General features: G+C 47.8%; 1 protein-coding gene across 2 annotated transcripts in view; it reads left to right on the top strand.

The window, feature by feature from the left end:
• The window catches only part of tmtc2b (transmembrane O-mannosyltransferase targeting cadherins 2b), a 96,696-nt gene that overhangs the window by 24,551 nt on the left and 59,622 nt on the right, over window positions 1-12,523 (top strand). For both annotated transcript variants that reach the window (XR_003742835.1, XM_028957554.1), the window contains exon 2: window positions 3,570-4,146. Coding sequence is in view for 1 of the 2 variants with exons in the window: in XM_028957554.1 (XP_028813387.1) it covers window positions 3,570-4,146 (577 nt within the window). In the remaining variant the exon portion in view is untranslated. The remainder of the gene's footprint in view (window positions 1-3,569; window positions 4,147-12,523) is intronic.

Genomic DNA, 12,523 nt, shown 5'->3' on the forward strand with positions numbered 1-12,523 from the left:
ACCGACGTTAATTAACGGTGCTAATTGTGATCGCGGTGCTTACACCAGGCCGCTGTCGGGCCGTTATCGCTCACGTCGAGTCCCATCCATCTCGGGCCGTAATTAACGCCCGCCGTCCCTCAAAGGGGACTAATTAGGACTGATGATTGTCCCTCGACGTACGCGTGCAGAGAAAAGATGCTGCAGGATGTCACTGTTTATTTGGTGTGTGTGTGTGTGTGTGTGTGTGTGTGTGTGTGTGTGTGCAAATAAACAAATCTGTGGAAGGCGATCAAACTAAATCACCCTCCGCACTATTGGCTAAAGTTAGCGTTGCTCTCGATACCATGAGATTTCTTTTACAGATTTGATTGAAATGTTTTTGTAGGCTGCGCAAAATGTTCACCAAAACTGTAACTGAAAAAGCATTTTATAGCCCTTAAGTAAAACTATAAAAATAAAGACAAAAAAATTAATTAACTAGACAAAAATAAAAAGCGTACATGTTTCCGCGGTGTACGTTATGGCCGGGTGGTTCCCACCCTGCTGTGAGCGAGTGATGGGCCACGTTAAATTTTGCAGTTCATAGCTTCATAGCACCAGCTGCAATAAATTCTCATCCCGTTCTGTGGACGTGTGACTCTTGTCTCACAATGTCTTGTAAAGCCCATAATCACACACAGTATGTCTCAATGGACCCTGTAGTTGAGAGTGCAGGGTTGGTGATGACAGTTGTACTGTTAGAAAAGTCCAAAGTGTCAAGGACCAGGATCCCTCTGGTGGTCTCTTCGTTGGACCCTGGAGCTGGTCTGGATACTTGATTCAAACAGAAGCAGCGGCAGACAACAACAACAACAACAACATTTATTTCTTATAACGCCCAAAATCACATACAGTATGTCTCAATGGGCTTTGACAGGCCCTACAGTTGACACCCCCCACACTTGACCCTTCTGCACACAAGAAAAAACTCCACACAAAAAAAAACTCTAGGAGAGAGAAAAAAAGAGAGGAAGAAACGTTGGGAAGGAGTGATACAGAGAGGGACCCCCTTCCAGGGTAGAGTGAGCCTGCAAACGGTGTCAGTGCAGGGTTGGATATGATATAATAATAAGTCCTACGGTTGTAGGGTTGGAGAAGTCCAGGATGTATTAAGTGTCATGGTCTAGATAAGGTGTCTGTAATGATGTTATTGGTCCATTTGAAGATTCCTATAGCTGTAGTTGGTGGTGGTGGCTGTGGTGACCCTCTGGTTTGTTTCATGTTTTGTCCTTGTTAAGCAGTTGTCAGGAACCAGGATTTATTTGCTGGTCTGATCACTGGGGTCTGCCAGTAGTCTGGGTGCTTGATTCCGTGTCTCGGAGAAAAACAAACAGAAGCAGCGGCAGACGGTTGGACTGTACGACCGATACTGAAATATGAGGTTATAATGGTATATTGGTGCTACAGTGGCCTGGTACCCTAACTAGGACAGCCTAACTGGTGAATTTAACTTTGTGTCTAACAGGGGGACTCTGTGATAAACTGGACTTTATAATTGACACTGCGTCAAAATCAAGTGAAATGAGGGTCTAGGACTTTAGCAAAAAGCCAGAGAAAACAGATAGGTTTTGAGATTGGATTTAAACCCTGAGACTGTGTCTGAATCCCGGACACTGACAGGCAAGCTGTTCCACAACTGCGGAGCTCTATAGGAGAAGGATCTGCTCCCAGCTGTGACCTTTTGCACCTTTGGTACGATGGCGTTGGTACAGAACTGAAACGAAAAGCTCACTCGGGTACTGCGGGGCGAGACCATTAAGCACTTTATAGGTCAAAAGTAGGATTTTGTATTCAACCCTAAATTTGATGGTTGGCCATTGATTGTAAGACCGGGGTTATGTGGTCAAACTTTCTAGTTCCAGTTAGAACTCTGGCTGCGAAATTCTGAACTAGCTGGAGTTTTTACTCATGCACCTACTAGAGCATCCAGACAGTAGTGCATGTGGACGAGGCTGAACTCGTACCCGGAGCGGCGCTGTACTCAGATCAGGCCGCCACAGTCGCTTCAGGCACGACTTTTTACCCAGAAAATCACCAAGCAACGTCGTTACGATATAATTGATGTTCCGCACGTCTGCTTTGATTATAATTATAACTCCCCAACACACACGAGTGTGTATGTACATACAGTACAGGCCAAAAGTCTGGACACACCTTCTCATTCAATGCGTTTTCTTTATTCTCATGACCATTTCCGTTCTCTCATCGAGAGAATGCCAAGAGTGTGCAAAGCAGGAACCAGAGCAAAGAAACTAGAATATAAAACATGTTTTCACTTATTTCACCTTTTTTTGTTAAGTACATAACTCCACATGTGTTCATTCATAGTTCTGATGCCTTCAGTGAGAATCTACCAACGTAAATGGTCATGAAGATAAAGAAAACACCTCGAATGAGAAGGTGTCCAGACTTTTGGCCTGTAGTGTGTGTGTGTGTGTATATATGAATTATATATGTAATATCTGATGTACAGTGCATTGTTACATTCCCAGCTAAAATGCACCACCAGTGAGTTATGAGTAAATCCAACAACACACAAAGACTGGAGACCATTTTACCATTTTAATTTGAGGTTCGAGCTTGTCCAACGTTGCGCTCACTTGCTCTCTTTGTCCAATCAGTTGAACAGTTGGCAGTTTAGGGGTATCGATCTGGATGAAATTCAAACCGGAGACTCAGCACTGCGCAATCACACCCGCGGGGCCGTAATTTCTCCATCGCGGCAGAAAGCACCTCGTGATCGAACGCGTGGCGAACTACACAGCGTAATGGAACACCCCAGGGAAAATCCAGGATACATGGGATGCTCCAGACAGGTTCATTCCCGGTCCGTTCATGTGCAAAGAGGTAGGTGACTGTCCATTGACCCTAACAGCAGTGGAGAAGGAGTTGGTGAATGTTCTAGGAGGTTTTACACTGTCCAGAGGGCCGTAGGGTGAACAGTCCATGATCGAGTGTGTGGGGTCTTGGAAGACTGAGACGGTTTCTCCTCTGGACTATGCTAGATGGTCTCCAGTCCAGTTAACGTGAACGTAGAAGTCACTGTTGAGGATTGTTGACCAACTGTGTGGTGTTCGGTGTGCAGGCGAGGTCCTCACTGATGTGGACGCCCAGGAGGGAATAATGAACGACAGCAGCACTGTTGAACAGAATTTTGAGTTTTAAAAACGTGAAAATGTCTTATCCATTCTGGTCTTGGATCCACATGTCCACACAGAATCGCCGTTTTCATTTTAAAACTGGTTCCAGAGTGAATTTGTCTTTTTTGTATATCCGTATGGAACGGATATCCGTATGGGGGCTAGTAGCCTGGCGGGTAACACACTCGCCTACGAACCAGAAGACCCAGGTTCAAACCCCACTTACTACCATCGTGTCCCTGAGCAAGACACTTAACCCTGAGTGTCTCCAGGGGGGGACTGTCCCCGTAACTACTGATTGTAAGTCGCTCTGGATAAGTAAATGTAAATGGAACGCAGGCGTAAAGCGTTCTCGTGTGGACGGGGCCTTCATCTTGTGTTAACCTTGTTTACGCTTCTTCTGTGCAGCCGTGCGATCAAAACCAACCAGGACCTGCTCCCCGAGACGCCCTGGATCAACATTTTCTACGATGACTTCTGGGGTACGCTGCTGACCCACAGCGGGAGCCACAAGTCGTACCGGCCGCTCTGCACCCTGTCCTTCCGCCTGAACTACGCCGCGGGCGGCCTGGACCCGTGGGGCTACCACCTGGTCAACGTGGTCCTGCACTGCGCGGTGACCGCCCTGTTCTCCGGCCTGGCGTGCCAGCTGCTGGGCCGGGGCTGCTGGGCGCTGCTGGCGGGCCTCCTGTTCGCCGCCCACCCGGTCCACACCGAGGCCGTGGCGGGGGTGGTGGGCCGGGCGGACGTCGGCGCCGGCCTCTTCTTCCTGCTGTCCCTGCGCTGCTACGGGCGCCACTGCGCGCTGAGGGCCGGGCCGGGGCGGCGGCGGGCGTGGGCGTGGCTGGCGGGCGGGCTCGTCAGCGCCCTGGGCAGCATGCTGTGGAAGGAGCAGGGCGTGACGGTCCTCGCCGTGGCTGCCGTCTACGACGTCTTTGTGTTCCACAGACTGCGTCTGAACCAGCTGCTCATCCTGGTCTGCCGGGTAAGAGAGAGAGTGTGTGTGAGTGTGTGTGCGTGTGTGAGTGTGTGTGCGTGTGTGAGTGTGTGTGCGTGTGTGAGTGTGTGTGTGTGTGCGTGTGTGTGTGCGTGTGTGTGTGTGTGTGTGTGCGTGTGTGTGTGCGTGTGTGTGTGCGTGTGTGTGTGTGTGTGTGTGCGTGTGTGTGTGCGTGTGTGTGTGTGTGTGCGTGTGTGTGCGTGCGCGCGTGTGTGTGCGTGTGTGTGTGCGTGTGTGTGTGTGTGTGTGATTACGGGAATCATGTGTGTGCATGGGAATTTTTGTATATTTCATGAATACTGGACACACTTTTTCACCAACGTACGGACATTTGCGGAATTTGAACATTTCCAGGCCATGAATAGTTTTGGAAGAAGAAATAAACTTATAAAGTTGAAATAAACGTGAATTTAGTTCCCATAAGACTGTGCGAGAAGCGTTTTTTTTCTACGTTTACGACTACAATGCGCTTCCGTATTCCAGAACTTTCTCAGCCACGTATCTCCTTCTAAAAGTAAATTGCAGATGGTGATCTGCGCCGGAACATGAGGCTCCAACTTGGAGCAAGTTTTCAGGCTTGTCAGAATCTTAGTTCAACAAGTTTCTGCTAAATGAGACTTTTTGTAATATTTTTATTCACATTTGCACATATTTCAGAGAACATACGGTCGTGAGTAATGGAAAGTCGTGGAAAGTCTTGAGTAAAAATGTGAAAGAGGAGTTTACATCCTTTTTTTGGAACCGTCCGTCACACACGTTTAAGGGTTGACGTGTTCCTCGTCGTGACCAGTTAGAACCGACCAGCGTCCGTTTATTTGTTCTCTATAACTGTTGAGAATTATTCATTATTAACGCAGACTAATCGCACAGATGCGAGTATTTAAATTTAGCAGCAGGGAGGCGGGATTGGAGTGGGACTGTCGATTCGTCAGGATTCAGGGGGGCGTGGCTTCAGCAGTCCTTTACCTGGTTTGGGACATGGCAAGTGTGTGTGTGTGTGTGTGTGTGTGTGTGTGTGTGTGTGTGTGTGTACTCTACTAGTTGCTACTATCAGCATGGCCTGGCTGCATGGTTCTTGTCTGTAAATCTTGTACGGTGAAGGGCTTCCATTTTCAAAATCTGAAATTATTACGCACACGTGTAACGTACAGAGAGGAAGCTGATCCCGTCCCGCTGCTTTTAAAGAGGCAGATGGCCTGAATTGGACAGAAATGGGTTATCGTTACGAGACATGGTTTTCTCACGTAGGAGCTGCCGACAAATTCCGATTGAAAATGCTGACTGCGTTTGAATTGAAAGCCTCCGGAATGATGTTGAGAGTGTGCGGCGGAGGAGAGTTGTGGGCTTTTTGGCCTCGTCCGTCTCCCTCCAGCCCTCGGCGCGTTTTTATGAGGCAGTTCGGTGGAGTGTTTGGATGCTTTTGGTCGTCATTGCTCACCCTTAAAAAGCCACTTAGTCAACTTTTTCAAGCGAAGAAGTGCATTAAATAGCCAGGACTGTAAACCAACAAATTCTCTAATGTCCCTTCCATTCAGGCATTTGTTAGTGTTTTGCATAATTGAATCTATTTAAATACAGCAATCCTGCGTGCGATCGCTTTTTCCGCTTTAATATGGAAAAAGTGCGGTTTTATTGTCTCGTTGTTCCTCGCGGAGCCGGTTTTAATAGCCTCATTTTGAATAACAGATACCGAAGTCAGATGTAATTAACACACCTAGTCCAGGCGGCGTGAGTGTGCCATACTTTCCCGAGGACCTGGCAACGCCTGCGTTTTTCCACGCTGCAAATTGCGGTTTCGGTGTGTTTGCGAAAGCTGCTTTTACGACGGCACTTTGTTTTTCTTTTTCTTAAAACAATGAATGCGAATGCGGGAGAAGAAGACTCGTAAAAAACCTTAAATTGGGTAAATAGATTAAATAGTGAGATAGCTCGTCTAATTGGACAGCCCTTAAACACGTCTGGTTAGGTTAACGCCGCCTTTAACGAACACGATTAGTGTAGCGCGAGTGTAGCGTTCCAGAGCCACGCCCTCCTGAAGACAGGATTCGCTGTGGGCATGCAGCATGGCGTCTGAGGAGCTCAGATTGCTTCATCATATGCGGGTGGGGAGAGATGTGACGCGACCATGAATCGACCTGGAGAAGGTCATCATCACAAATCTCCTCTGAAGTATTGGGGTGATGTCCCCGGGGCCGTAGGAGACATGCATGCATTTCCTCTGATGAAAAGCGACGTAGAGAGAAGGGCGGCTTTTACGGCACCCCGGCCTGGTACGTTCCTGCTTTTGCAGAATGGACGGCTGCACCTTGCGCATTACAACTGTGAGGTTAGATGGACGCCAGCGGTCACCTGTGGACGTAAAAAATTCCTCAAATTTCACAAACGACTAAAATTAAGTGTGGCTCCGCTCACGTTTTAAGCTTTTCTTCGGAATTAAGTCAAAACGCGTTTGGATGCCACACGTGGCCAATTCTGCGTAGATCGGACCGGGCAGCCGGCGCAGATCGTGCACCGACACCCGGCACGGCTGGTGAGTTAATGCAGCATCTATCAGCATCTGTGATTCCTCAGCTTTTGAATGAACAAGCAATTGTAGACAAAGGAAGCGTCTGGAAAAAGGTACGAATTAAAATGAGTAGAGGTGGGCACAGTGATGATCGCACTTAACATTTACAGCATTTACCAGACGCCCTTATCCAGAGCGACTTACAGTCAGTAGTTACAGGGACAGTCCCCCCTGGAGACACTCAGGGTTAAGTGTCTTGATCAGGGACACGATGGTAGTAAGTGGGGGTTTGAACCTGGGTCTTCTGGTTCATAGGCGAGTGTGTTACCCACTAGGCTACTACCACCTGCCTGCATTTTGTACAGTTTGATTTCAGCACCTGGACCAATATTGTGAAATGTTTCGTTTCTGCTACGTTTGGACACCTACACGTATTGGCCAACCACAGACTAAGATTTTAATAGAAAGCTGTCCTCCTGTACGTAATACTCCGTCCCCGTCTCCGTCCTCATGCCTGGTTTGGAAAGCTGCGTGGGAACCGGCGCGTCCTTCATCCCGCTCGCACGTCCGATCCGTCAAGCTGCGTCTAAATATAGATCTCCTGGCGTCGTGTCCAGCTGGACATGTCGCCCGCTCGCTGGAAAGCGGCGGGGACCATCGGTCCCGTGCGGCGCGGTGTATCGTACTGTTAATTAGACGCGTTTAATTAACCAACGCGAAACCACGCGAAACCACGCCGTCCGGTTTAATGATGATCTGAAGAAGTGCCTCCAGGTTAATTGGAGTTCCTTCAGCATTCCGAAGTGAAGTAATGGCCATTTACTCGTCTGGCCTGTACACCACAATGGTGCTTCGCCGGGCAAATAATAACCAGCCATTTACCGTGGTGGGAGACCCGTAAATCCAGACGATCGTACGGTCGTCAGTCATCATTTCTATACAAGAACATCAATATAATAATAAAAATACATGAAGAGGTCGACGGGTGGTCCTAAATAGGTTCAACTTGACAGCAATGATCTCCTCGCCAGCACCAGCGGTCACTGCAGCTCGACACATGACGTTCATCACCTGCAGAAGTTCTCCTCGTTCCCGGGGCGCTGGGATTTACTGTTGGACGTGCGCGTTCATGCTAATCGCATCACGCACGGCTGAGTGATGTTCTGCAGCTGCGGTTCTCCGGGTCGGTGGCTCCGTTCGTCCTGGTTCTTCCTGTTTGGTATATTTGCTTTGGAAATGGCTCTGGTTTTAATTACCGGGTCTAATGGATCCTGCGTCCCATTGCGCTTTATATCACGTTTACAGCGAGGTGGAAAACGACATTACGTGCACAGAGACCGTATAAAAAGTAAACGCCGCAGCACAGCAGCATGATTGGGAGAAAAGAGGGGAGCCAGGCCACGCCCCGCCCCGAAGCTCCGCCCTGCATGGAGTTCATCCGTTAAAACGTTCTTCTAATATAACTTCACGTTCCAAGTGAAAAAGTCATAAATCACCAGACAACTGGTTTGCTGCTGTCTGCAAATGATAATGATGACGTGTCAAAATCTAGAGAGTGACTTCATAAATGAAGTGAAGTGAAGTGAAATGTGCCCTCCGCATTTAACCCATCAATCACTTGATGGGTTGATGAAAATCACTTCATTTTACATGAGCCTGAGTGAGCAGTGGGCGGCCATGACAGGCGCCCGGAGAGCAGTGTTTGGGGACGGTGCTTTGCTCAGTGGCACCTTGGCGGATCGGGACTCGAACCGGCAACTTTCTGATTACGGGGCCGCTTCCTTAACCGCTAGGCCACCACTGCCCCAAAAGAGAATGCTGTGTTAAGTTCCAGAATGTTCTGTAGGATCAAGTTGTCCGGTTTTGCTGTGACTGACTGCGATGGCGTGTTTTTTTTCTTGCCAGTTGTTAAGCGCCGTGTCCCCGGGGCGTTTTCAGAACCGCCGCGGTGGCGCTGGCTGCGGGACTTTTATCGTGAGGCTGCGGCGCGGAACTCCTGCTCCCGAACTCGAGCGAATCAGCACTTCGCTTCTCCAGAGTCGCCCAAGCGCTCAGAATCCAGAACAAATAAATGTCAGCAGGGGACGTGAGTGAGTGAGCGAGCGAGCGAGCGGGGGGTGAGAGAATGTGATTCGGGGGAAGGCTGATTGATTTTGGAGGATTTTTTAAATCCATCTTTCTGTGTGTGTGTGTGTGTGTGTGTGGGTCGTCGTGCGGCAGCCAATCAGATCCAAGCACAGCTCTAATGTAGACCTTCAGGCTTCTGACCACACAGGGCTGGGCTGAAAAACCTCTCATTACAGGGACCGTGTAGCTTGGAGTGACGCGTCCATGAGAACGATGACTGTCCTCTACAGTCTAATTACATTTAATTATCAGTGCTTATCTGTCCAACTGAATAGGATCATTTTAAAACTATGTAATTTAATTGAATAACAGTGCATTCAATGTGATTTCATGATAATTCAACCACAACATTTTATAATGCTTTCCACAATTGTTTTTGTCATCCTCTCCTATACAATTAATATAATTGTTTAAAGACGTTATTGTCTTTGCATGATCATATTTCACAGTACAAGGCAACTAAACTGAGGTCCTGCCAACCACCCCCCGAGGCAAAATGGCATAAATAAACAGACAATTAAAAGGCAGTAACATCAAAAGATGCACATAATGCACAAAAAACACACATAGCATGCAAAACAGGTTGAATGAGGTAGCGTACTGGTGTGAGTTATAGTATAATGTAATGTGGTTGGGGCAGAGTAGATGCAGTGTGTGTGTTACAGGTTACGTGTGAGTTGAGTGAGGTAGCGTACTGGTGTGAGTTATAGTATAATGTAATGTAGTAGCGGCAGAGTAGATGCAGTGTGTGTGTTACGTGTGAGTTGAGTGAGGTAGGGTACTGGTGTGAGTTATAGTATAATGTAATGTGGTTGGGGCAGAGTAGATGCAGTGTGTGTGTTACAGGTTACGTGTGAGTTGAGTGAGGTAGCGTACTGGTGTGAGTTATAGTATAATGTAATGTAGTAGCGTCAGAGTAGATGCAGTGTGTGTGTTACAGGTTACGTGTGAGTTGAGTGAGGTAGCGTACTGGTGTGAGTTATAGTATAATGTAATGTGGTTGGGGCAGAGTAGATGCAGTGTGTGTGTTACAGGTTACGTGTGAGTTGAGTGAGGTAGCGTACTGGTGTGAGTTATAGTATAATGTAATGTAGTAGCGTCAGAGTAGATGCAGTGTGTGTGTTACGTGTGAGTTGAGTGAGGGAACGTACTGGTTGTGAGTTATAGTATAATGTAATGTAGTAGCGGCAGAGTAGATGCAGTGTGTGTGTTACGTGTGAGTTGAGTGAGGTAGGGTACTGGTGTGAGTTATAGTATAATGTAATGTGGTTGGGGCAGAGTAGATGCAGTGTGTGTGTTACAGGTTACGTGTGAGTTGAGTGAGGTAGCGTACTGGTGTGAGTTATAGTATAATGTAATGTAGTAGCGGCAGAGTAGATGCAGTGTGTGTGTTACGTGTGAGTTGAGTGAGGTAGGGTACTGGTGTGAGTTATAGTATAATGTAATGTAGTAGCGGCAGAGTAGATGCAGTGTGTGTTACAGGTTACGTGTGAGTTGAGTGAGGTAGCGTACTGGTGTGAGTTATAGTATAATGTAATGTAGTAGCGTCAGAGTAGATGCAGTGTGTGTGTTACGTGTGAGTTGAGTGAGGGAACGTACTGGTTGTGAGTTATAGTATAATGTAATGTAGTAGCGGCAGAGTAGATGCAGTGTGTGTGTTACGTGTGAGTTGAGTGAGGTAGGGTACTGGTGTGAGTTATAGTATAATGTAATGTGGTTGGGGCAGAGTAGATGCAGTGTGTGTGTTACAGGTTACGTGTGAGTTGAGTGAGGTAGCGTACTGGTGTGAGTTATAGTATAATGTAATGTAGTAGCGTCAGAGTAGATGCGGTGTGTGTGTTACGTGTGAGTTGAGTGAGGGAACGTACTGGTTGTGAGTTATAGTATAATGTAATGTAGTAGCGGCAGAGTAGATGCAGTGTGTGTGTTACAGGTTACGTGTGAGTTGAGTGAGGTAGCGTACTGGTGTGAGTTATAGTATAATGTAATGTAGTAGCGGCAGAGTAGATGCGGTGTTTGTGTTACAGGTTACGTGTGAGTTGAGTGAGGTAGCGTACTGGTGTGAGTTATAGTATAATGTAATGTAGTAGCGGCAGAATAGATGCAGTGTGTGTGTTACAGGTTACGTGTGAGTTGAGTGAGGTAGGGTACTGGTGTGAGTTATAGTATAATGTAATGTAGTAGCGGCAGAGTAGATGCGGTGTGTGTGTTACAGGTTACGTGTGAGTTGAGTGAGGTAACATACTGGTGTGAGTTATAGTATAATGTAATGTAGTAGCGGCAGAGTAGATGCAGTGTGTGTGTTACAGGTTACGTGTGAGTTGAGTGAGGGAACGTACTGGTTATGAGTTATAGTAGAAGACGGTGTGGTGGGAATTTTCCCGTCTGGGGAGCTGCATATGAATGTCAACTGAGTTGATTGTCCAAGTTTAATTTGCCATGCGCATGGGGGGAACTCGCAAGAGAACTCCCACCCCTGATATCAGTTCACAAGCTTTTATACCATTCGGGGTGTACGAGGTCGAAAGACAAGCTCACGCCACTTTGGACAGTGGCGCCCATCAAGGTCACAGAACCTTCCCTTTATCAGTCAACAAGGTCAGCCATAAGATACGCAGGTGTCTTCTGATTGAGGTGGTGTTCAAACAACACGTGAGAAGTTCAGGCCCAGACATTCTTCCCTCCACAGCGGTTGACTCTCCTGAGGATCCCTGGTGTTTCCGAGCGGATACAGACACACGAGAAACCAACCGCCCGCCATCATTGCACTATCGCTGTTAACACAAACACACACACAACCCCCACGAGGACGTGCAGGTTCCGTCCTGTGCGTGTCGAGAACAATGTTCCGTTACGCTGATAAGCTGCGGAACGTCGCTGTGCTAATTAGGTTTTTTTTTCACGTCCTGGACGATGTTGAAAGACCCGTTTTACACGACGCCCAGGGGACGCTGTGTTGGGGGTGTTGCTTTTTAAAATCCACTTATCCGATGGCCAATCAGGACGGAGAAGTCAGGCCATTAACGGAGTTAAATGAATAAATGGAACGTCGAAGAGAAACTAATTAGCGGCACGTTGTACCCGGCGGCGCTAATTTAACGTTCCTTTAACGCACGTTTTAATAAATACTCTGCAGCGGATTCTCCGATCCCTCCTACACGTTCCAGATGACTACCAATGATGGAATTACGTTACACAGCAGCACAGCACACGGTGCACACAGTGAAATTTGTCCTCTGCATTTATCCCATCACCCGGGGGAGCAGCGTGTGGGGACGGTGCTTTGCTCAGTGGCACTTTGGCGGATTGGGATTCGAACCGGCAACCTTCTGATTACGGGGCCGCTCCCTTAACCGCTAGGGTTAGCGTTTTCCTACGTGCCTATAGGCTCCCACGTCAGAAGCTTCTACAAAGTCCTTCAAGCATGCGTTGTTCTTCCAGATGGACGCTTTAAAGATTCAGGCCACTCAGCACCTCAGCGAGTTCCAGCTCAGTTCCCGTGGTGCGTCATAAGATCTGAAGCTTGAGGGTGCTCCCACCCTGTGGATGCTCCATTTAACTAATTCCTGTCCCGAATGTGGACAATTCCCAATGTTCGGACCGGAAACCAGGAAGCCCCCGCAGTGAGCTGCCTACAAAGTGGAAAAATAGCAGGAAAAAAGGGAATTCAATTTTATTCCCACAACTTTCCGCCCAAAGTGTTCTGAATAGAAGTGTGGAACAGCAGGTTCC

Source organism: Denticeps clupeoides, chromosome 17 (assembly GCF_900700375.1).
Source record: "Denticeps clupeoides chromosome 17, fDenClu1.1, whole genome shotgun sequence".
NCBI classification, from domain to species: Eukaryota; Metazoa; Chordata; class Actinopteri; order Clupeiformes; family Denticipitidae; genus Denticeps; species Denticeps clupeoides.